This window comes from Dipodomys spectabilis, unplaced genomic scaffold, assembly GCF_019054845.1.
Source record: "Dipodomys spectabilis isolate Male_0828 unplaced genomic scaffold, ASM1905484v1 ptg000098l, whole genome shotgun sequence".
NCBI classification, from domain to species: Eukaryota; Metazoa; Chordata; class Mammalia; order Rodentia; family Heteromyidae; genus Dipodomys; species Dipodomys spectabilis.
The window spans coordinates 19,458,485-19,483,349 of NW_024870775.1; the positions used below are offsets into that span (position 1 = coordinate 19,458,485).

Consider the following 24,865-nt stretch of genomic DNA (forward strand, 5'->3'; position numbering starts at 1 on the left):
TGCCACTTCTGGCTTTTTTTTTTCTTTCTGCTTATGTGGTGCTGAGGAATCGAACCCAGGGCCTCATGCATGCAAGGCAAGCGCTCTACCACTGAGCCACCTTCCCAGCCCCAAGATTCCAGGTTTTGTTTTTTTTTGTTTTTTGTTTTTTTTGGGTCCGGTCGTGGGCCTTGAACTCTGGGCCTGGGCGCTGTCCTTCAGCTCTTCAGCTCAAAGCTAGCGCTCTACCACTTGAGCCGCAGTACCACTTCCGGCTTTTTTCTTTTTGCTTATGTGGTGCTGAGGAATCGAACTCAGGGCCTCAGGCATGCAAGGCAAGCACTCTACCACTGAGCCACCTTCCCAGCCCCTCAGTTGCAGTTGAGAACCACCCATTTCTGAACATTTTAGTTTGGCATGGCAACCAAGCAAGCACACTGGAAAATAGTACCAGATACAATTTTGTGCCTTAGCAAGCAAGAGCCTCATGCATGGTGTGCTGTGACAGAACAGAAGTGGTCCAAGTGCCTCCAGAGTGATTGCTAATTCCTCTGGTTTTCTCAGGTTGACACTTGAACACTTGGCAGTGTTTCTTGAAGAGTGGTACAAGTTCATTTTTATTGTAATAGAATTTGGCTTTTAAAACACCAAGAGAAAATTTTACTAAAGGCTGTCCCCCAAATTACTTTCTTTTATATCTTAATTAAATATTTCTACTGTTAGAACACTCATGAAATAGCAAAGGATATTTTAAATTATCTAGTGGTAATTATATGGCCTAGTCATTTACTTCTTACTATATATAGTGCAGTCAATTTTCAGATGGTTTGGGAGGTGGAGATTGAGAGGATCTGGTTGGACGCCAGTTGGCAGGGGATTGTTAGTGAGACCCCAAATATGAGACTCTAAAAAAACAATCAACCTAAACAAAAGAATCTGAAGGTATGGCATAAATGGTAGAGTACCTATGTAAGCATGAGGCTCTACTCCCCTCCTCACCCATGTGGGGGGGAAAAAAGATTTATCATTACTGATTGACTAGATGTAGCTAGTAAAATTAAACGTATTCCCTTAGAGATAGTCAAAGTTCAGGAAAAAATTAATTTGTATGTATCGTTTGTATAAATGTCACATTGTAACTATTTCCTATATAACACTTGAAGATAGCCTAATTCATCAGCTAATCCTTATTATTACAGCTCCTATATTGGAGTGTAATATGAAAAGTGAAAGGTAAAATTTTCTTCCGTCTCAATAAAAAAAAGGTAAAAACTTGTATTTAACTGTGTTCCTTTCTTGGAATTTGTTTGCCATGGTTATCTTTTCATGTTATTGCTTCTTCTTAAAGTAAATTTCCATTATTTTAAATTCTTTATCCTATTGGTTTGTAGTATTTGAAGTATGTTATTCATTCAGCTTCTGTGTCTGCTGGCTTCTGAGTTCATTTGTTTAGTTCAGCTTCTGAGCAGGCTATATTTGGTAATAGGGATTATGTACTAATGTCAGAGGAAGAGAAAACTTGGAGCTGTGGTGGGATACATGAGAAGCATCAGGTGGCTACATTGGGTCAGACTTTGATGAAATGAATTGGACTGAATGAGAAAAGCAAGAGAAATCAGCATGATTGGTTTAAAGAAGTTCTATTCTTGGGCTGGGAATGTGGCTTAGTGGTAGAGTACTTGCCTACCATGTATGAAGACCTGGGTTTGATTCCTCAATACTACACAAATAGAAAAAGCCAGAAGTGATGCTGTGGCTCCATTGGTAGAATGCTAGCCTTGAGCCAAAGAAGCCCAGACACAGTGCCCAGGCTCAGAGTTCAACCCCCAGGACTTGTGGGGGCAGGTAGGGAGAAGATGTATGTAGACACGTCTAACTCTTAGGACACACAGCTGAATTTGCATTAACATATAGAACATCTTCACAGCATACAGTTCCTGCCTATAGAAGCATTTTAATTTCTTAGCAGTAATTTAAGAAAAATTTATTTGAATATGAGATGTAGATAATTTATTCAGTGTTCAGAAATGCCAAATGACATTTGGGTAGCTAATTCATTAATATTCAGTTGAATTAAGCATAACCAAGATGTAACCACATAAGGCCATGTAATGCAATACTTTATGGTTTCTCTGTTAAGCAATATGTAGCCAATGATCTTTTTAATCATTTTGATTTTATTATGGAAACAAAAAGTACTGTAAATCTTTCAACATTTACATTTTTACATAATAAATCTCTTATAGTCCAAATGGTAGATTCCATAAAATGAGACTATATTTCGTTGTTCCTTTAACAACTGCTACCTGAACTGCTACCTGAGCCCTGAATAAGATTTGTTTGTAAATATTTTGGTGTTTCCTCTGTGCATTTGATTTCTAATGTATAATAGCAATATGTAACACAAAACTTAAATTTTTTAGATTATCAGCGCCCAGGCCCAGAGTTCAAGCCCCACTACCGACAAAAAAAAAAAAAAAAAAAAAAAAAATATATATATATATATATATATATATATTTAGATTATGTTCTTTTATTATTATTACTTATTTTTTTATTGTAAAGGTGATGTTCAGAGGGGTTACAGTTACTTACATAAGTCATGTGTTGAGTACATTTCTTTGTGAATAGTGTTGCCTCTTCTCTCTTTTTTTAATTCAGCAAATCAGCATCAACTTATGAATATAAATGCTGTGTTAAATTGAAAGCCTCTTGTACAGCTATTTGAAAGTAATAATTATTTTCCTTTCTTTCCCTCCCTCCCTCTTCCCTCCTTTCCTCTCTCCCTTCCTCTTCTTTCTCTCCTTCCTTCCTTCTTCTCTTCTTCCCTCCCTCCCTCCTCCTTCCTTCCTTCCCTCCCTTCCTCTTCTTTCTCTCTCCTTCCTTCCTTCCTTCCTTCCTTCCTTCCTTCCTTCCTTCCTTCCTTCCTTCCTTCCTTCCTTCCCTCCCTCCTTTTCTTTCTCTCTATCTTTCTTTCTTTCTTTCTTTTTCTTTCTTTCTCTTTCTTTCTTTCTTTCTTTCTTTCTTTCTTTCTTTCTTTTTTCTTTTCTTTCTTTCTTTCTTTCTTTCTTTCTTTCTTTCTTTCTTTCTTTCTTTCTTTCTTTCTTTCTTTCTTTCTTTCTTTCTTTTTCTTTCTTTCTTTCTTTCTTTCTTTCTCTTTCTCTTTTCCTTCCTTCTCTTTCTTCCCTTCCTTCCTTCCTTCCTTCCTTCCTTCCTTCCTTCCTTCCTTCCTTCCTTCCTTCCTTCCTTCCTTCCTTCCTTCCTTCCTTCCTTCCTTCCTTCCCTCCCTCCCTCCTTCCCTCCCTCCCTCCTTCCTTCCCTCCCTCCCTCCCTCCCCTTGAACTAGCCTGGACACTCTTTCTGAGCTTCTTTTGTTCAAGGCTGTCACTCTACCACTTGAGCCACAGCTCCATCTCTGGCTTTTTGGTGGCTAATTGTAGATAAGAGACTCACAGACTTTCCTGTCCAGGTTGGCTTCAAACCATGATCCTCAGATCTCGCTTTCCTGAGTAACTGGGATTATAGACATGAGTTAGTAGCACCTGGCAATAATAAAATTTTAAAAAAGAAACCAGCATCAACAGAAAGGTTCTGACAGCTTCCATAATTCATTTAACTCTATATATAATGTGTAAAATCTATATAAGTGACCTAAAATTTAAATCAGTAGTAGACTGTGGTACCATACTTCCTGGGGTTTGAATCTTGCATCTAATCCAAATCTTTTGCAAACCAATTAACTTTTTTTTTTGGTTTGTCATGGGGCCTGAACTCTGGGCCTGGACACTGTCCCTCAGGTCTTTAGCTCAAGGCTCGCGCTCTACCACTTGAGCCATAGTTCCACTTCGGGCCTTTTCTGCTTATGTGGTGCTGAGAAATTGAACCGAGGGCCTCATGCTTGCAAAGCAAGTACTCTACCACTGAGCCACCTTCCCAGCCCCAAACGAACTAAGTTTTCAACATGTTGGTTTTTCTTGTGTGATACCCATGGATAATAATTAGTCCAACCTCTGAGGGTTATTAAATGTAATGCCCTTAGAATAGTCCTTAGCATTTAGTAAGTAATATGTTTGAAGTAAGTAAATACATTAAATAAGGAGTAGACAGATGCTTTCCTCAGTATCAATAAAATTGAGAATGCATCACATTTTCCCCCCACCTCATTGTTAATGCAATAAATAATTATTGGCCCTCAGAGTTACTAGTTGTAGTAATGGGCTGGTTAAGTGCGGTTGGTCATCGTTCCATTACTGGCAAGCTCAGAGACTGACATATATACAATCATTATATAATTAATTATGACTGGTATTGTGACACACAGTGATGGCATTGGCTTCTTGTGGTAGTGGTAACTGAACTAGTTCATTGGCATTTAAAGCAAGGTATGAAGAAAACTGACTGGATAAATATGGTTGATATAATAGGGAGAGGCCATTGTTACCAGCAAAGGTAATCGTACATAGGAAGATTCTTAAATTACTAAGTAAAAACCTCATTGTTATCAAAGGAATAACAGTAGAGACAAAGAAAACCTGAATTAATACTGATATTTCCATTGCATTTTTGAACTGTGTGGGTTCTTTATAGCTGCAGGTATAGCTCTGTGTGAAACCCTGGGTTTAATCCATAGCACTGAAAAAAAAAAGACAAAACAATGACCCCAAATACTATTAGGATTTACTCTGCAACACGCCTTGCTCTACCCTGCAATATGTCTTGCTTTGTGTCATTCCACATCTTCCTCCATGCATATTTCTTTTCCTACCTTTCAGTCTTCTTCTGCCTCAAAGTCCCTGAAGTCCCTGGGGACCTTTGCCCCACAGTGTATCCATCACGCTACAGGCTTCTTAAACACACTTTTTTTCATCTTACAATTTCTTTTTTTTTTTTTTCCATCTTACAATTTCTTGCCATACTTTTGTAACTATTCCTAAGCCAACCTTATCAGAGGAATATTTGAACTTTTGGGAAATTGATAGGAAGGAGCTTTTTGCAAGTTATTGGAATGAAGGTTTTGACTATTTGAAAATCAAGAATATAACTTGATCTCATAACTTTAGTTAAAGAAATCATACGTTTCTACTTATAGCCCAAGGACTATTCTAGCTTAGACATTAAAGATGAGCTTATTTAAATTCTGCCTGTTATTTTCCTAAGGAATCTTTTTATGTTCGTCCATGTTTTTGATCCTCTGACCAACTCATTCTTGAATGCCATGTCATAGAAAATTCTTAAATTCCAAGGAGTAACCAACTATATTGTTTGGCTTTCCATTTATAACAGCCTGGTTATTATTTATTTGTAATGAAATAGTGCCAATTAATAGTAAATAGAAAGGAGAGGTGGTTCTTGCTGTGTTAGCATAGGAACTCTATGGACTTGAATCAAACCATCATGCAATGAAATGCCTAAAAACACAATGTACTTCATATTTTCTGGTTCAGGTATATCATAACTGAGTTATAATAAAGTGAGACCAGTACAGTCATTTGTCTCTAGAACACATAGTAAATAGACACAGGGCACGTGAAAGACATTTTTTATCATCAGTGAAAAAGTTTTTTTCAGTACAGTCAACCAGTACCTTTCAGTAAAATGTTTTAGGAAATAAGAATTGGCACTTAAAATAGGTTTCTCCATCTCATACTTATGATTAAGAGACTAAGCATATGTACCAAAGTACCAGGAATTTACTGTTGCCCCCAAAAGACCATGAGTACTATTTCTGAATTTACTGTGTGTCTCTTGATGGGATAGTTTCTCATGCTACATTCACCACAGGAACTGTAAGCCTTGCTTAAGGTTTTGTTAGCACTGACTCTGATCTGTGATTGGGAAGATTCTTGAATGTTACTATTGCCCCAAAATAATTAGGTTTAACTGTGTGCACATATGCTTTTATAAAGAAAGACCGTTAAAGCAGTTAAAAATTTAAAACAGAAGATTCTTCTCTTCTAAATTATACATTTGCTTTATTGAATCTGCCAGAAGAAGTCTAGAGTAAATACAGGGCTATTCTTTGAAAATAATCTTCCAATAACCTTTATAGTTCAATGTCAATAATTTAATTGTACTCTTTGAAATATTACTCATTTTTAGAAATTTAGTAATGTTATATCATTGTGGTTGTTGTTTATCAGTAGTCTGACATTTTATCATTACTAAAATTACTGTTTCCACCTGAGGATTAAAATAAGATTGTGGGGTGTGTGTGTGGTGGGAGGGCAGGGGGCTTGAACTCAGGGCCTGGGTGATTTCCCTGGACTTTTTTTGTTTTAATTGTAAAGGTGATGTACAGAGGGTTTACAATTACATAGGTAAGGAAATGAGTACAATTCTTTTTTTTTTTTTTTTTTTGGGTCCGGTAGTGGGGCTTGAACTCTGGGCCTGGGCGCTGTCCCTCAGCTCATCAGCTCAAGGCTAGCGCTCTACCACTCGAGACACAGCGCCACTTCCGGCTTTTTTCTTTTTGCTTATGTGGTACTGAGGAATCGAACCCAGGGCCTCAGGCATGCAAGGCAAGCGCTCTACCACTGAGCCACCTTCCCAGCCCATGAGTACAATTCTTGTTGAATATCTCTAGTTTTCTCCCACTATTCCTCTTGCCTAGCTCCCCTGCCCTCCTCCCAAGTTGTAAAGTTCATTTCCAACATAGTGTTTTTAAGTATCACTGTTGCTGTGGGTCACCCTTTGTCCTTTATCTCATCATTTCTGATTTCCCTTCCCATCCCCAAATCAGATAAACTTACATACAATACAAAAAAGTGGAGCTGTAGCTAAAGTGGAAGAGAACTTGCCTTGAGCTGAAGAGCTGAGGGACAGCGTCCAAGCCCAAAGTTCAAGCCCCACAACCGACAAAAATAAAATAAAAATAAATAAAATAAAATATATACCCTGTGAACTTAATTTAGGCTGGGAAGGTGGCTTACTGGGAGAGCACTTGCCTTGCATGCATGAGGCCCTGGGTTCGATTCCTCAGCACCACATAAGCAAAAAGAAAAAAGCCAGAAGTGGCGCTGTGGCTCAAGTGGTAGAGCGCTAGCCTTGAGCTGAAGAGCTGAGGGACAGTGCCCAGGCCCAGAGTTCAGGCCCATGACCCGACCCAAAAAACAAACAAAACAACAACAACAACAAAAAGGATAACAAGATTAAAAAAAAACAGTGGCAATTGGGAGTGAACCAAAGGATAAATAACAAACAAAAAACCAAAGTAATTGAATACAGTACACTAAGGAAAAAAAACCCGTATTATTTCCGTATCTTATAGTTCATTTCAATTTATAAGGTCATATGTGTAGAGCTACTGAACTATTGTGCTCAAGGTTGGTGATCTACTTAGCCACAGTGCACTTGTAGTTTTTTCTGACAAGTTTATTGGAGATAAGAGCCTCATGAATTTTTCCTGTTTGGTCTGGCTCGAACTGTGATCCTCAGATCTAAGCCTCCTGAGTAGCTAGGATTATAGTCATGAGTCACCAGCACCCAGAAGAAATTAAGATGGCATTCTTAATTGGGTTTTTACAATAACATATTTTGATTAAGGGTCTTTTTTTTTTTTTTTTTTTTAGCATTTCTAGGGTAGGAATATGTAACTTCAACTGCATTATTAATTATTAATTGCTCTTTTGATGTTTCTTGTTGCTTTGTAAATGGGAATACACTTGTACAGGAGCAAACATTATTCCTGAAGCCTTTTTCCTGTGTTCTAATTAGCTCTTAGCATGTTGGTTAGTTAAACTGCCATATAAAAATCAAGCCTTTGATAAAGATTGGGGTTATCTGTTTACCTTTAGGCCTTACATTCCAAACATGTCAATCGAAATTCTTTGGACACATGTAAAATGGAAATGTAAAATAATCTTCAGTTTTTGCAGGTATATATATATATATATATATATATATATATATATATAGTTTCCATTTATTAATTTTACTTTCATATTTATATGTGGGTTAGAGCATATTACTGTCTTATCTAATAACTCATTTCATCCCATTCTGACAATAAAATAAATTTTTTTCATGAGTCAAGTGTAAATTGCTCTGCTCTGGTTTCAATTGTAGATATATTTACAGTAAAAAACTGGAGAACCATTTTTTATTTGAAAAATTTTCTATGCTTATACATGATTTTAATGTTTTGTTAGTATTACAATTAGAATCTAAATGTTAAGTGAATTGCTTCTGTCCTAAGATAGGTTTATTGTGCTGACATTCTCAAAGCTATCTTCTTCTAACTCCTATGAATACGGAAGGTAAGTATACTCATCTTGGCATCTCTTCACAAACTCTATTGTCTGATAATAGGCAGTTGTTTTCCGATTGGAGCAAAGATGTCTTTTATCTTCTCTTGGATTGATGGGGAAGAATGATGAAAGAGGTGGGAGAAAAACAACCACAACGACCCCCAAACAAAATCTAACAAGTGCCCATCAGTCCTGATGGCATGGTTGTAACATGTGCCTATCTATTTACCGCTGTTGGCTTTTAGATGGAACATTATATTGCTCAGTCTCTCCTCATGTAAATCACATACCCTTCACTAGGGGGAGAATCAAGTTGCTTGCTTTAGTTAGCAAACTTCATAATGAGGAGAAGTCTTAGGAATGAATCATGCAATGAACTGTAATAACTTCAGCCTATTACAGAAGTTGTAATTAAAAAATTGGGGAGGAAAGGAATTAATGGATAATAAGTAATATATAAAATGGTCTCACGGTGAAAGTTGAAAGTTATTCCAATATTTGTTTACCTTATGTAGTTAGCTTATTTATTGGTACTTGCTAGAACATGGTAGGCTCCGAAGTATTTATAGACTAAATGCTGTTGAAACTGTTGACATTATTGCAGCAGCACATATTAACTTTGAATCAAAGATAAATGCACTTTAATATTTGAATAAAGAGCTGGGCCTCCTCTTTAATGGTTTTCAATAGACATTGCATTGAGTTGGGAAGTAAAAGCTTTTGGTTAACCTGGAAATGTGGCTTAGTGGTAAAATGCTTGTCTCACACTCATGAAACCCTGGGTACGATTACTCAGTACCACATAACCAGAAAAAGCTGGAAGTGGCATTGTGACTCAAGTGGTAGAGTGCTTGCCTTGTACAAAAGAAGCTGAGGGACAGTGCACAGGCTCTAAGTTCAAGCTCTAGGACTGCCAAAAAAAAAAAAAAAACCTTTTGGTGGGATAGGCCTCATCATTTTGAGATATGAGATGATATAGGTCAGGTTTAGTAATTTGTAGCAATTTGGTGTGGTAAATTTCCAGTGGCATTAGAGTAATGAGAATGATTTTCAGCTTTGAGTAGGAGAACAATAAAGGATGAGCAGTCTCATATTTAATTAGTATTCATTTCTATAAAAGTCACTATTCACTGGATGCTGGTGGCTTACACCTGTAATCCTAGCTACTCAGGGGCTGTGATTTGAGGATTGTGGTTCTAAGCCAGCCCAAGCAGGAAAGTCCATGAGACTCTCTTTTTATCTCCAAAAAAGCTGGAAGTGGAGCAGTGGCTAAAAGTGGTAGAGTGCCAGCCTGGAGCTAAAAGCCCTGTGACAGCATTCAGGTCCTGAGTTCAAGCCCCAGGACTAGTACACATATGTGTGTGTGTGTGTGTGTGTGTGTGTGTGTGTGTGTGTGCGTGCGCGCACGTACACACATGTCATTATTGACACGTGTCATTATTCATACTTCCTTACTCTCTTTTCTCAGCAGCAGCCTTTGGAATATAAAACAAACTAAACCCTAACTGGTTTATTGCTGCACTAACTTGCTCATTCCCAATGACCTGCTGCCTTTTCCCTTAATGTGGTCCCTCAGTCCCATGAGGAATGATTTTTGCATTCTGATTTCATGGGTATGTATATTCAGTAGTGAAGACAGCCCATCCTGTTTTTCCCCCTCTTTCTTTTCTCTTTAATCCCATGGCAGTTGGTGGAAAGTATTTTGGGGCTTACCTGAGGAAGTGAAACTACTGTCACATAATGATTTCTTATCCCCCCCCCCAATAGGGTAATCCTTTCTATGATCATTGGATAACTTTTACAAAGATGGAGGTGCTTTATTTGGCACAGATGGATAGAATTGTTTTAAAGTGACTTATTGCTTGGTAGAACATGAGGCTGATAATGGTGGTATTTATGATTGCTTTTTGGAGTTATTCCAGTTTGGGTTTAAATATAACTGCATGTGAGTATGAGAACATGTGAATTATTAAAACTGCATTTATTATGTAGTGTGCTTTTACATTAGGAATGATTAATGAGTTTCTATTGAATAAAAATAGACTTGATAGCACAAAGTCACTTGCTTGATTTTATGGTTGATCCCCCTATCCCTTGGGTAGTGAATAGATTTTCTTGTTAGAGCTTGATAATGATTCATTACAAGAATGACCACCCTGTATTTCATTTGAATTAACTCGGTTCTTAGAGAGTAAATGTTGAGCTTGAAATCAGAATTGTAGTTTATAGCTGAATATTATTTGCTATTTCCTAGAAATTAAGATTGAAGATCCATACTTACTAACAAAAATACCTTAGGGGCTTCTAATCAGACTCTATACAATGGTCAAGCAATTTAATTTCTGAAGTAACTTACATAAGTAAAAATAAGACACATCATTAAATTAAATATGGTAAGTTGCTGGGCGCCAGTGGCTCACGCCTATAATCCTAACTACTCTTGAGGCTGAGATCTGAGGATGTCGTTCAACACCAGCCTGGGCAGGAAAATCTAATTAACCACTAGAAACCTGGAAGTGGTGCTATGGCTTAAGTGGTAGAGTGCTTGCCTTGAGTTGAAGAGTACAGGGACAGCGCCCAGGCCCAGAGTTCAAACCCCATGACTGAACAACAACAACAAAAAGTTGTCATTAGTTCCCTTTCATTTTTGTCTTGTTTCTCACAGTATTGGCAATAATCTAGTATATTAGCAACTATTCAACTAATAATAGTGGAGTTTATACCATTGCTGTGACAGACAAGCAGTCATAAACAAACCTGAGCCCTGTTTCACAGGATGTAGTTTCTAGTACTAAAGATACCTATTGCCTCAAAAAACACCAAGTATCATCATATAGTGTGTGTAAGTGATCTGAAGGAAAAGATCAAGGCATTATTAAGCAAGATAATTTTGACCTGAGTTAGGACATCAAGAGTGAGAGAGGAAGCTTGCTTCATAAAGACATTCATGTATTTATACAATTATTTTTTTATAATGTTTCCACACCAATTGTGAGGCTTTAGCCTACTCCTGCGGCCTTTTCCTCTCTAGATAAATCCTTTCCTCTTCCCACCCCTTAGTTTCTCCTAAAAACTGATGTAACAAAATGAAATAATGAGTGAATTACTTGATTAGGTGTTTTCTCTGCCTAGTGGCAATATATTTCCATATCCTAAAACATTCTTCCATAAAATTCATTTTCATGGCTATACTATTCCTCCCCCTCTCCACAACCCCCCACCTCCATTTCTGGCCTTGGTGCTTAAACTCAGGGCCTGGGCACTGTCCCTGAGCTCTTTTGCTCAAGGCTAGTACTCTACCACTTTCAGTGAGCAGCAGCACTTCCAGTTTTCTTGTAGTTAATTGGTGACAAGAGTCAGACATTTTCTGTCCTTGAGGCTTGAACTCAAGATGTGAATGCAGTCTCTGAGCTTTTTTGCTCAAGGCTAGTGCTGTATCACTTTTGAGCCACAACACCACTTCCAGTTTTCTGGTGATTAATTGATGATAAGAATCCCATGGACTTTCCTGTCTCTTAGTTGGCTTTGAATTGCTATCCTCAGATCTCACCCTCCTGATTAGCTAGGATTACAGGTGTGATCCCCCAGCACCCAACTTCTTTTCTTTAAGGAAAATTTTCTCAATTTTTAGATCTTTAATGAACACAGCTTAGCTAAGCATTCTTAAAGTCATATTGATGTACTAATTAAAATAAAAATATTGCCGGGCGCTGGTGGCTCACACCTGTAATCCTAGCTACTCAGGAGGCTGAGATCTGAGGATCGCGGTTCAAAGCCAGCCCGGGCAGGAGAGACCGTGAGACTCCTATCTCCAATAAACCACCAGAAAACCGGAAGTGGCGCTGTAGTTCAAGTGGTAGAGCGCTCACCTTGAGCTGAAGAGCTGAGGGACAGCGCCCAGGCTCAGAGTTCAAGCCCCATGACCGACAAAAAAAAAATAAAATAGAATAAAAATATTTAAGTTGTGATGTTATTAGGGCTATATTATTGTTACAAATTTTAGACAGTTTGATATGTGACTCTTAATTTGTGGGTATGATTTACTCCTACCTACTTGGAAGGCTGAAATCTGAGAATTGCATTTCGAAGGCAGCAGGGGCAGTAAAGTAAAACACTTACCTACAAATAACTACCAAAAAAGCCAGAAGTGGAACTGTGGCTTACGTGGTAGAGTGCTAGCTTTGAACAAAAAACCTCAGAGATAGTGCCTATTCCCTGAGTTCAAGCCATGGAACTGGCATAACAAAAGAAGGAAAGACATTTCTCTGTATTTTTCCTAATTGGTGGTGTTTTATATTTGGCTGTTGAGAAATTGAAGGAATACTTAACATTTATTATGTTTTTCTATATTTTGTTTTTTTTCTGGTTTCATGTTGAATATATCTACCTCTTCTGTACTTTAAATCATTTTTGCTAGGCAAGCGCTCTACCACTGAGCTACCTTCCTAGCCCTTTTTATCATACTAGTGTTTGACATATGCAAAAGATGGAAGAGGATACAAGATAGAAGGGGATGCTGCGTCTATCCAAGATTTAGTGGAAATGAAAAGAGTTAAAGTTCACTAACATCAGTTTGATACTATTTAATGCAGTGCGAATTCTCTTGTGAAACTTGGAAGACAACTGGTTCAGTATTCAGGCCCTTGGATTACTCTTTTTCTTCCATGTAACTAGTGGTTTCTCAGAGAATGTGATATTGAAAATCCTAGAGAAGCAATTGTATAGAATATTGAATCTTACATATTTTGAATTTATGGTCACCCTTCCCCCATGTTTCTGTCCTATGTCATCTAGCAATTTCCTTAGGATTTTGTACCATGAATTATGAAAAGTAAAGTAAGAGATTTATTCGCTAATTTCTTTTCTGAGTAGGAGACAAACTTCTAATTGTGTCAACTTAATAATTTAAAAAGGGATAACTGCACTTGAGGATATAGTGTAACTGCATTTGAGGATATAGGAGAGTGTTTACCTAGTACACATTAGGCCCTGGCTTCCATGACCTGCATTGCTAAAATAAACATACCAAGAGGCTGAGATGGAGATTGTGGTTCCAGGCCACTGGGGAAGAAAACAGTTGTGAGACCCCTTCTCATTTGAAGCATATGGTGCCACAAACCTATTATCTTGCTATGGAGCTACTCACATAAACAGATCACCAGGCAGGAGTAATACCCTATCTCAAAATAACAAGCAAAAATCAGATTTGGAGGAGTGACTGATTGGTTAAAACTGTCTTCTTGCAAGCATGAGTTCAAACCTTATACCGCACTAACTCCTCTCCCCACCCTGCAAATAAAAAGGAACAAACAAAACCAAGGCTAACAAGAAATATCTGAAAGATCTTCTGACTATTCTCATAAAAATGTTTAGGAGGATCATACATTTGTATTCCTCCATGCTTTTTTTCTCTGCTCTTGTCTGTGATGTTATCAATGCACATGAAAAAAATGTATGTATTCATAAGAATTTTGGTCCCTAAAAGTATACAGAGCCTTATTTTTATCTGATCTTGTCTGAAATTATCACTCATATTAGCTGTGAAATAGAGTGCCTGAATCTAGAACAAAATAACTTCATCTGCCCCTGAATACTAAAGAGTTCAATTTCACGCTGTGTTTTATATGGCACAGCAGGGGTAGATTGTTTAATATCTGTAACTCTGAACTTCTCCAACCTTTCTCTCAGATATTCAGGTATATGTTGAGAAGCAGAAATCCAAAAATAATTTCTGCAGAATATTTTGGAGACCCCTGGAGCAAACTATTTGTGTCCATTTCCCTTCTTTCCTGCACAATTTTTCTTTGTCTGTTTGAATAGTATTCTCACGGGTCAGAAAGATTTTAGTTTCTCATCCCACACCTTAAATTGCTTTATAATTGCCTTATTTTATAAGGCAGACATATCCTGGTACTGGGAAGACTGAAAATATTCAGAAGAAATTAATCTGAACCTATTAGAAATAGGACAAGAGGAAGGAAACTTATTTTGGAAAATAGTTAGCTGGACTGGAAAAACTCTTATCAACAGGAGTTGCTCATGTGCATAGAAAGCAAAAATAGTGAACCTCAGACATTTGTTCTATGCTCTGGCTTCAGTTTGTTTGTAGGTCATACCTAAAGGAATTTAACAAGTAGAGATATGACCCATATTTAAGTTAAAAACATTTTAATGTTTTGAAATTGATTTGGAATACAGTGAATAAAAATATAGGAATTGTAGATTTCAGTCTAGCAAAGGCTTAAGCAGTCTAATAAAGTTCTTATTAGGTATAAGATTGAATAAATTCTCTGACTTTCTGTTTCCTTATGTATTTTTTAAAATTTTTATTTATTTTTTATTGTGAAAATACTGTACAGAGGGGTTACAATTACATGGGCAAGATAATGAGTACATTTCTTATCAAGCATTGTAGCCTCCTCCTTTGTTTCCCCTTCCCATCCCTTCCCATCCTTCCCCCCCTCTCCGCCCTCCCCACTCCTTACGTATTTTTAAAGAAGGTTACATATATAAGCCAGGTACTGCTAGCTCATGCCTATAATCCTAGCTACCCAGGGCCCTGAAATCTGAGAATCACAGTTCAAAGCCAGCTTGGAAAGTATGTGAGACTCTTATCTCCAAAAAACCCAGAAGTGGCACTGTGGCTCAAGTGGTAGAGTGCTCACCTTGAGCTGAAGAGCACGGGGACAGTGCTTAAGCCCAGTGTTCAAGCTCCACGACCGACCAAAAAAAAAAAGTAATACTATATAGTATGCCTCAATGCTAACAAACTATTGAGTAATAGTTCTTTGTACATATAGAGAATGAACCAATAAAGTAGTTAAGTTTTTATGTGGCTATGTTATGAATAGAGTTGAATATCAGGAAGGAAACAGATACAAATCTAGACAAATAAACTGTAGATAAGTTGGTCTTGTCAAGAAAGATTTGCACCACTGGCAATTCATTGCCCACATTTTATAGTAAAAAGTTTTCTTAATACTTGAATCACAGGATTGTTTAAATTTTAATACATATTTATTGAAGTATCTGAACTTGTTTAATACTAATTATCTATATGACCATGGATACATAATTTGATTAATAAAATTATATAGTAGATGTAGTTAATGATTTTTCCCTTATTATTTGTCATCACTACTACATTTCTTAGTTAAAAAAATAAGTTGCCAGTGCTTAGCATGTACTAGTGATTTTTACTCCTTAATGAAAATAGCATCGATTAATTATGAATAGTAATGAATAGTGTTAGCATACTATTTTTAAGTATTACATTTTAACTGAAGATAGTATATTTTTAATTTTTTTAACTCACTTTGGAACTCAAGGTGGCCCTCAAATCTTGCTGCCCAGCCTCCTGATTTGCTGGGATTATTGGCTTGCATCAAAATACCTTCAATAAAGAGTTTTTAAAATAAAAGCAACCATGAAATACAGAATATTCTTATTTGTTCTTAATATAACATACAAGCAGTTGGTTTCTCAAAGCTTCTGAATGGCACATCTAGTGAACATTTGGCTCTTAATACTTTTATACATTATCCTATACTTTTTTGGACATGTTTGGCATTTTTTCATATTGACCTAATGTACTACTTTCATTGTACCTTACAGGTAATTGGTTGATAACCTTCATGAGCATTTTCTTATATGGCAGAAGAAGGATAGAATCTGATTTAATGATGAACTATGACTTTCTGTTCTTTCTTGTTTTTTCAGTTGACTTCACAAAGAAGTAGCAATGTACATGTTGCTTGGGTTTTTCAGTATGAGTTTTTTGTTAACCATTAATCACTACAGGATCTAATTACTACCTTTGATTATTGCAAAGAACAGTATCTTAGGTTTACAAATATTGTTAGCTTTATAAATATTGACATCACTAGAGGACGATAGTATGTTCTTCTTTGGACATTTTTAATTCTTCAAAACAAAAACAACTATCATTTACCATTTGTGTTTTGATTATTTTTTTGTGCAGTAAATCTAACTTACTAATATATTGGGTAGTTATATTTGTTGGGAAATTATTGATATAAGATATAGAAAATTTCTTTAAATTTTAGATATTATCTTCTCTGGGTTGTGGTATTGTCAAGATTGAAGTGCATTGAAATTTTGAGCAGAATGTGTATTCCCTCCTCTTCTTTTACTGAGTGCGCTACTTCAGAATTGAGACCCTTGATATAATCTTATGCCTCCTGAAACATATGCATCAGCCAAGTAACACTGAGTTCTTCTATTAGAAGGAAGCCTGCTTTTGTAAACAATTGAAAAAGTAGTCATGTAAACTAAGCTTTTGTGACCTTCTTATCCATATTCTACCTTTGACCCTGAGCATCATTAATTTATGTTATAGGTATTTCCCTTTATTAATATCTCATATCTAGTTAGCCTTCTGATTCAGTTGTTTGTTCAAGAAAGGAGGCCAAGGAAATGAGTCTATTTGCAGCATTTGACCCTAACAGGAGTTTGACTGCACTTACCCCACTCCAAGACAATGGCTTAGTCCTCTCATATTATTTCTCAGCCTCATAGCAGTCCAGATTTGTTCTTCCTGTTTAGTCTTCAAAGCTATACTGCACCTCTCCTTAATTTTCAAGAGCAGCTATTAGATTTGGTAGCCTTGAGTTTTAGCTTCTTAATCTTTTAACCTTTGAAGTAAGTCAAGATATAATAACCCTATGAACCTCTGTTTTTGTGGTAACACCAGTAAAATTCAATTGGTATGAGGCATATCCTATTTTAAAAAATAAGCCTATTTTAACTGTGGTAAGGTTAAATCTTGGTGGTCGGTCATGAGGCTTGAACTCTGGGCTTGGGCAATGTTCCTGCACTCTTCAGCTCAAGGTGAGTGCTCTACCGCTTGAGCCACAGTGCCACTTCTGGTTTTCTAGTGGTTTATTGGAGATAAGACTCTCACAGACTTTCCTATCCGGGCTGGCTTTGAACCATGATCCTCAGATCTCAGCCTCCTGAGTAGCTAGGATTACCGGTGTGAGCCACCGGCACTTGGCTTGAGGGTTTTATTTTTAAGGATTTAAGTTTTTAAGCTCTAAGTAGATAACTATCAAGAAGCAAATAACAACAAATCCTGGCCAGGATGTGGCCAAAAGTGAACTCTAATACACTATTGGTGGGAATGTAAATCTGTTCAAACAGATAATGGAAAGCAGTATGGAAGTTCCTCAAAAACCTAGACATAGAACTACTGTGACCCAGCAGTCCCATTCCTGTGCATTAATCCAATAGATCCCAAACAAAGTTATAGTAAAGCCGTTAACACAACCATATTCATTGCATACTATTCCCCATATCCAAAAAATGGAATCAGCCCACATGTCCCCCAATGGATGAATGGATCAAGAAAATTTTGCATATATACACTATGGAATTTTACTCATCTATTAGAAAGAATGATACTGTGCCATAGTAAGGAAAAAATTATATTAAATGCAGTAAGCCATACCCAGAGAAAAAAAGGTTGAATGTTTTCTCTCATTTGTGGTAGCTAGATTGTGCTTATAAATCTTTAAGTAAACATACTGAGTGTTCTACAAGTGGTTACAAAAGAACTGACAAGTAAATAGACTCTGGAGAGCAGAGTAAGTCAAAGCCTAATAAAATCAACACCAGGAAATGGGTGTGTCCAAGAGGGGAGGTGGGGCCAAGGGGGAGATGAATGGAGCCAGGAAGTGGGGAAGAATGCAGTCAAGAATTCACTGTATAAAGCTAGGCCCTGGTGGCTCATGCCTGTAATCCTAGCTATTCAGGAGGCTGAGATCTGAGGATCTCGGTTCAAAGCCAGCCCAGGCAGGAAAATCCAGGAGACTCTTATCTCCAATAAAACCTCTAGAAAACCAGAAGTGGAGCTGTGGCCCAAGTGGTAGAGCGCTCGCCTTGAGCTGAAGAACGCAGGGACAGCACCCAAGCCCAGAGTTCAAGTCCCATGACCAACCTCCCCACCGCCCTCCCCCCCCCCAAAAAAAAAAAAGAATTCACTGTATATACCACAAAGCTAAGAAAAATAAGGAAAGGGGTGGGTAGAAAGGGGTAAGAATGTTGAAGTTGTGACACTGATAAAGATTCATTGTATTCATAAATTGTTTTTTTTTTTTTTAATAGGGCACTTCCTTTGCCTAACTACTTAGAGAAAAATTTAAAGATAAATAATAAATAGGCTTATATATCCTTGCATTATTTTATAACTACACAAAGTTTAATCTTTAGATTATTTATATTATTGTTATTCCAAGTTTTTCAGTTGTGTGAACTAAGACAAAAAAGAGATTAAATAAGTTGTTCAAAGTTAGATTGTTAGTCATTGTTAATGCTCAGATTTGAGTCCAGTCTTTTACACATTATATCATGTTTTATGTATCACAGTCTTACAGTTCTTCAGCAAGCTAATAAGTGTCTTTTTTGTTTTGCTGATTTTCTAATTAACAGTATTCTCAAATAGAACATTAAATGAATAATTATTTTAGTATATCGTCATTAATATAATATCTGATTGTTATTACTGGTGAGTTCAGAGACCCAAAGAAACATAGGTCCTGTGGTTTCCCTTATTTGCAATAATTAGTATACGTCTAGAATAATCTTACCAGACAAGCAAAAAAGGTCAAAAGCTATGTACATATAACCAAGTAAGATGATGCTAAGCGAAATGAACCCAAAGATAGAGACACAAGAGGTTTTTTTCTTTGTCACTGTTGTTTTTAATGTACTATAATTTTTTTGGGGGGGGCCCGGTTGTGGGGCTTGAACTCTGGGCCTGGGCGCTATCCCTCAGCGCTTCAGCTCAAGGCTAGCGCTCTACCACTTGAGCCACAGCACCACTTCCAGCTTTTTTCTTTCTTTTTTTTTTTTTTAAATTTTATTTTATTTTATTTGAGAACATACTGTACAGAGGGGTTACAATTACATGGTCAGGATAATGCATACATTTCTTACCAAGCATTGCAGCCTCCTCCTTTGTTTACCCTTCACCTCCCTTCCCAGCCTCCCCCCTCCCCCCACCCAATCATACCCCCCTACCCCCCTCCGACATTGTAAAGCTGGTTTTGACATGACATTTTGTACTTCTCATTGTTGCAACAGGTCCACCTGAATCCTTAAACGACTTGTTTGTCCCCATCTCCTCCACATGTTATACTGACATCAAATATAGTGAAAGCAGGGGTTACACTGTGGGGGAGGGACATACAAGGCAACCAAGAAATAATCTTATAAATGCGTTAGAAACACATGCATGAAAGAAACAAAAACATTAAAATACATATTTGAGGGTTCGTTTTCCTAACATCACATTCTCTGACTTTTTCCGTTTGACTCATACCTATACTAGATATTGCAAATAAGGGAAACCATGGGACCTATGTTTCTTTGGGCCTGGCTTACTTCACTTAATATAATTTTTTCCAAGCCTTTCCATTTCCTAACAAATGGGGCAATGTCATTCTTTCTGATGGAGGCATAGAATTCCATTGTGTATATATACCACATTTTCTTGATCCATTCCTCTATTGAGGGGCATCTGGGTTGGTTCCATATCTTAGCTATGGTAAATAATGCTGCAATAAACATAGTTGTGCTGGTCAGCTTTTTTCTTTTTGCTTATGTGGTGCTGAGGAATTGAACCCAGGGCCTCATGCATGCAAGACAAGCGCTCTACCACCGAGCCACCTTCCCAGCCCCTTTTTTTGTTTCTTTTGTGTGTTCTTCCCCCTGTGGTATAACCCTGTTGTCACTGTATTTGATTTTTTAAAATTTTAACATGAGTGGGGTTTCTGGTCAGTTTAGTTTTTAATTAATATTAAAGCATCTTTCTACACCTTGAGTATGGTATTTTGTTAGGACTGTATACTACAGTATTCTAATAATGATGTCTTGTTGATTCAGTCCTTTCTATCTGTTGCTATGCCCTGGTAATCTCCATGTTTTGGTCCTGTTTCTGTCCCTTTCATTCTAAACCAGAAGTGCTGTCTTTCTCGGTGGCCAGATCTCTATTTCTATTTTCTGCTTAGGTGATTGGTTGAGTCTTTGTTTCACATACCTAATTTAGTTTGCCTAAGTTTGTACAGCCACACCACTGACCAAATCTCAGAACACATTCCTATTTAATTATGGCTTGCTGATTATTGGTTTCCACTGTGCAAGCAAAATGTAAACAAATTATATTTCATAGTCCCATCTGAACAAACAAGATGAGCATCAAATTAAAGTTGTTCTTTTCCCTAAGACATTTTCTTTGGAAATCTTGTTCTGCAGCTTGCTAGCCTGCCTCCCTTAGGAATAGTAGGTCTATAACCTTGCTCAAGCCTAAATTAGCCCAGTAAAGGAGATATCATCACATCACATTGTCCACTACTCTATTTTTCTTTAGAAGCAAAATTTGTAACATTGTAAGATAATGTGCCTTCTGCTCATGAGTCCAAGCTTTTATTTTTTTTCCTTTAGTTAAAAGAGTATATCTTACTCCAAATAGTTAAATTTCTAAATATCCTCATTGTCCACATTATTATAGAAAGATAATTATATAAACAGAGCTTAGAACTCTTAACTATATAACTAGAAATCATGGAGTAGATAAATAGTATTCAGTTCTGAGAAATAGCAAGTATAGTTGGCCTTTTAGACCTTAAAGGTAAAGTTTCTTTGGCTATCAGACTGCCGAGTAGTAAGTCAGTAAGCAGTAAGCTCCTACCACAAGGAGTGAAAGTTTTGAGTTTCTGGAAGATGTCTTTGGACTCAAATGATTCATTTTTGCTGTAGGAGAGAAACCTGAGTATCTCACTGGTAGAATAAAGTCTTGGAGCCTCTGATGTCACATTCACATGTTAAACTTTATTGTGAAGACAGAGCAGGGTTGGATGTACCTTAAAAAAGGTGGACATTTTAAAGGATCAAAGTAACTGCTAAAAAGATGGATTAGTGCTAGGAGAGGTAGGAAAATTAGTGATGCTTTGGCAGGATAAGGGTCTGACTGAATTTGGAATGATGCTGGCACATGAAATCGATGCAGGAGCCATTTCAGAGGATGAATTAACTGTATATGTTACGTATTGGGCTTCCAAGTTTGGAGGTATAGGGAGGGCTGTGAAATATCTATTATGAATGTAGGAAAGTGAAAAAATCTTGGTATCATTGATAGTGATGGAATGTTACTTGGAGTTGAAGAAGTTAGTTTTCTTTATGTTTGCTGTTATACCATTCTACAAATCTCTCTCTATCTCTTGTGCATTTTATAGGCAGGAAGCTTCTGCACATTCTGCACCTCATTCCGTTTCTGGCTTCTACTGAGGTGCATCTATATTTCATAAGCCTACTCCACTGAGAAAAAGTCTGTGAATTAACATTAGAATTATGAAGGGAAGTTTGAAGCTGGAGATTATTAGTTGTTGGAATTAATTTGTATGGATATGATAATTGTATCACTAAGATACGAGGAACAGCACCAGGTTTTCAGACTTACAGTCTTTTCATACATTATTAATAGTTCAAATCTTTAATGTGTCCATATAGTAGGAAGATAAAGCTTATGATATGGGTATTCTTTCAGTTGGGTGTCTTTTTTGTATTTTTTGTATGTGCACAAAGTATTTCCCTCTTCCTGCCTTCCCTCCCTCCTGGACCACTTCTGGTGTTTAGGAACTGAACTTGGGCCTTCAGCATGCTAGGCAAATGCTCTACTTCTTTAAGTACACATTCAGCCCAAGTATTAGCTTATTTGCCAATTTGAGTATATATAAGATTTCATCTTTGTTCTGAAGATGTTGGGTTTATTATTTACTGAATGTTTGAAAATGTAGTTGTTGTTAGTTATTTTATGACTAAATATTCACATATGGTTTATTCCAGGGCTGATTCACGTGACTTAATATAGCTAGCAAAATGATTCATTGCAAATTTCATTGGAATTGTTCCATTATGTTCCAGTGCACTTGCAGGAAAGACATGGTGAAAATTTCAATGGATATCTTTGTGAAGAAATTTCAGCCAGACAGATACCAGCTTTGGAAACAAGGAAAGGATATATACACCATTGACCACATAAAGCCTACTCCAGAATCTACTCCTGAAGTAAAAGCCTGGCTACAGAGAAGGAGGAAAGTACAAAAGGCACCTAAGAGGTAATGGCTCCACACCTTACTGTTTGTACTATTTACTGAATTGAAATAGATTATTAAACATCATGTTTTCCCGGGCTCTTGCTTTCTATTTATTTGTCATAATTTTGCTTTATATCTTACTAAAATGAAGCAAAGTATTTAAATATTTTTCAGGTACTAGTACAAAAATGTAGGAAGACATATAATATTGTATTTGAGATTATCCCTGAAATCAACAGAAATAGAAAATAGAACAACACAGAACCTTTAGCTTCCTTACCCTAATGTAACTTTAAGTTCTATTGATTCTCTCTATTAGTTTCCATATATATATATATATATATATATATATATATATATATATATATATATATATATATATATTTGGGGTCCAGTCGTGGGGCCTGAACTCTGGGCCTGGGCGTTGTCCCTCAGCTCTTCAGCTCAAGGCTAGCGCTCTACCACTTGAGCCACAGCACCACTTCTGGCTTTTTTCTTTTTGCTTATGTGGTGCTGAGGAATCGAACCCAGGGCCTCAGGCATGTAAGGCAAGTGCTCTACCACTGAGCCACCTTCCCAGCCCCTAGTTTCAATATTTTAATAAGCATCAATAATTTGATTTCCAGATTTTTCATTTGCTACCAAATGCTTTCTCTTTTAAGATAATACTTTTCTCATCAGAGTTCTTACCTTTTTTTTTTCCTTACTTACTCTTGATTGGCTTCTTAAATCAGTTTGTTTAAGTACTTACAAGAAAGCTCTGCCTACCAGGGACTTTATGACCCTCCTCCCAGGCTAATTCAGTGGGAGGGTGATCTTTGAGTATCACAGAAGAGGGAGATGGCTGTTTCTTCTAGCTTAGAGTTGCTGTGATGGGGCTAGGGTGTGGGTAGGTTGAGGCCTGTCAGCAATCAGTTAGCTTTTCCCTGAGGGGCTAGCTCCTGAGACACTCACAGAGCCCAGCCTGGACCCATTCTCAGGATTTATGTTTACTGAATTTCCAATTGTTTTTCTTTTACCCTCCTTCAGCTAGGTCTGTTGCCTGTGCTAAAGTGTGGTGGGGCAGCTGCTGGATTTGTTTACCCAATGAAGAAAGTCACTCCTCCATGGGTAGAGCTTTCTCTACCTGGGAAGGCAACTTTCCTCTGGGGTGGAGCTGAGCCCTGCAGGTCATGTTCCTTTGACCTGTTGAATGGCTCCTGTTATCTTCTTCCAAAGCCTGAGTTATGGGCTAGCTGCTCTGACCATCAGTATCAAAGATGGAATTCTTCTCTGGTGGTAGGGTAGGGGGTACCTTCCCACCACTGCTCAGTAAAAAGGAGTGAGGATGTCTTGTGTGGTACTCATGCCTTTCCCTTGGTTTCTGGGCCATTCATGGTGTGTCTGGGACTGTCTGTGGTCAGCAGGATGAATATTTCATTGTTGATGAATATTTCATTGCTGACAGTGAGTAGAATCCACTTGCCCATCGCCTATGGTGACTTTGTCCCCGGCTCTGTCTGTTGGTATGAGCCAGGAGCCACCATGGACATCAGCAAGTGCTTGAATCTGTCTCCTTTACCAAGCTGCCTGAATTTTTCCTCTCTGGCCAAACTCTCTGTACTATGTTGCCACACTTGGTGTGACTCTCCAGCCTTTGACTTTTCATTGGAACACTAAAACTTGTTTCTACACAAGAGCTTGTTTAGCCCCTAGCTTCTCTTCTGCCATCTTCCTCTGGACTCCTTGACATTTATTTTCTATCATTTTAGAAGGTTGGCGAGCCGAGGAACCTTATGAACGTATAATCACACTTCTGCATTTTATAAAATATATACTTGGGGCACAGAACTAGTCAGTAACAAATCTAAAACTCAGATGTTCATATTCAGCAATGATTTTCAAAATACTGTTTTCAAATCAGTTTAGTAGGTTAGGGCCAACATTTTAAAATTAATAGGTAAAATAGAATTAAAATTACCACATTTTACCTGTGGGAAAGGTTAAGTGCTGCCTCATGATGTGCCTATATATGTGTGTGTGCCCATTGTATCACTCTAACATATATTACTTACAAGGTCAAATGGGTATATTCAGAACAATTTTAAAGCAGAAACTGAAAGAATGAGTGCCTTTGAATAAGTGTTACTCCATCTTACCAAAGACACTAGCTTTGGAAAAAAGCATTATTAAATCTTGAGTTTACATCATTTGTACATCATGGGAACTGTACTTTAGTGGACAGAAAACAGAACTCCAATCAGGTATATGAACTGATCTCTTACATTTTTATCGCAATGGGTCTTTTAGTCCAATATGTAATACTGTACACATTGGAAATTTTTGTCAATCTGTTAAAACAATAACTTGCTTGCCTTACTAGAAAGTCAGTTGTTAAGGAGCTTAATTGATATGCTAGGCTAGGGACTTAACTAGATTGCTGATCACTTTTTCAGTAATACCATATCTAGGAACATCTATCAAATGAAGTGATTCCTTGAAAACTATGAGAGGTCACCATCTTAATTTGCAGTTTTGCATGTACCA

General features: G+C 37.3%; 1 protein-coding gene across 2 annotated transcripts in view; it reads left to right on the top strand.

Moving 5' to 3' along the window:
- Kdm4c (lysine demethylase 4C) overlaps nt 1-24,865 on the top strand; it is a 309,906-nt gene that overhangs the window by 144,417 nt on the left and 140,624 nt on the right. For both annotated transcript variants that reach the window (XM_042686652.1, XM_042686655.1), the window contains exon 9: nt 22,167-22,360. In XM_042686652.1, coding sequence (XP_042542586.1) covers nt 22,167-22,360 — 194 coding nt within the window. The remainder of the gene's footprint in view (nt 1-22,166; nt 22,361-24,865) is intronic.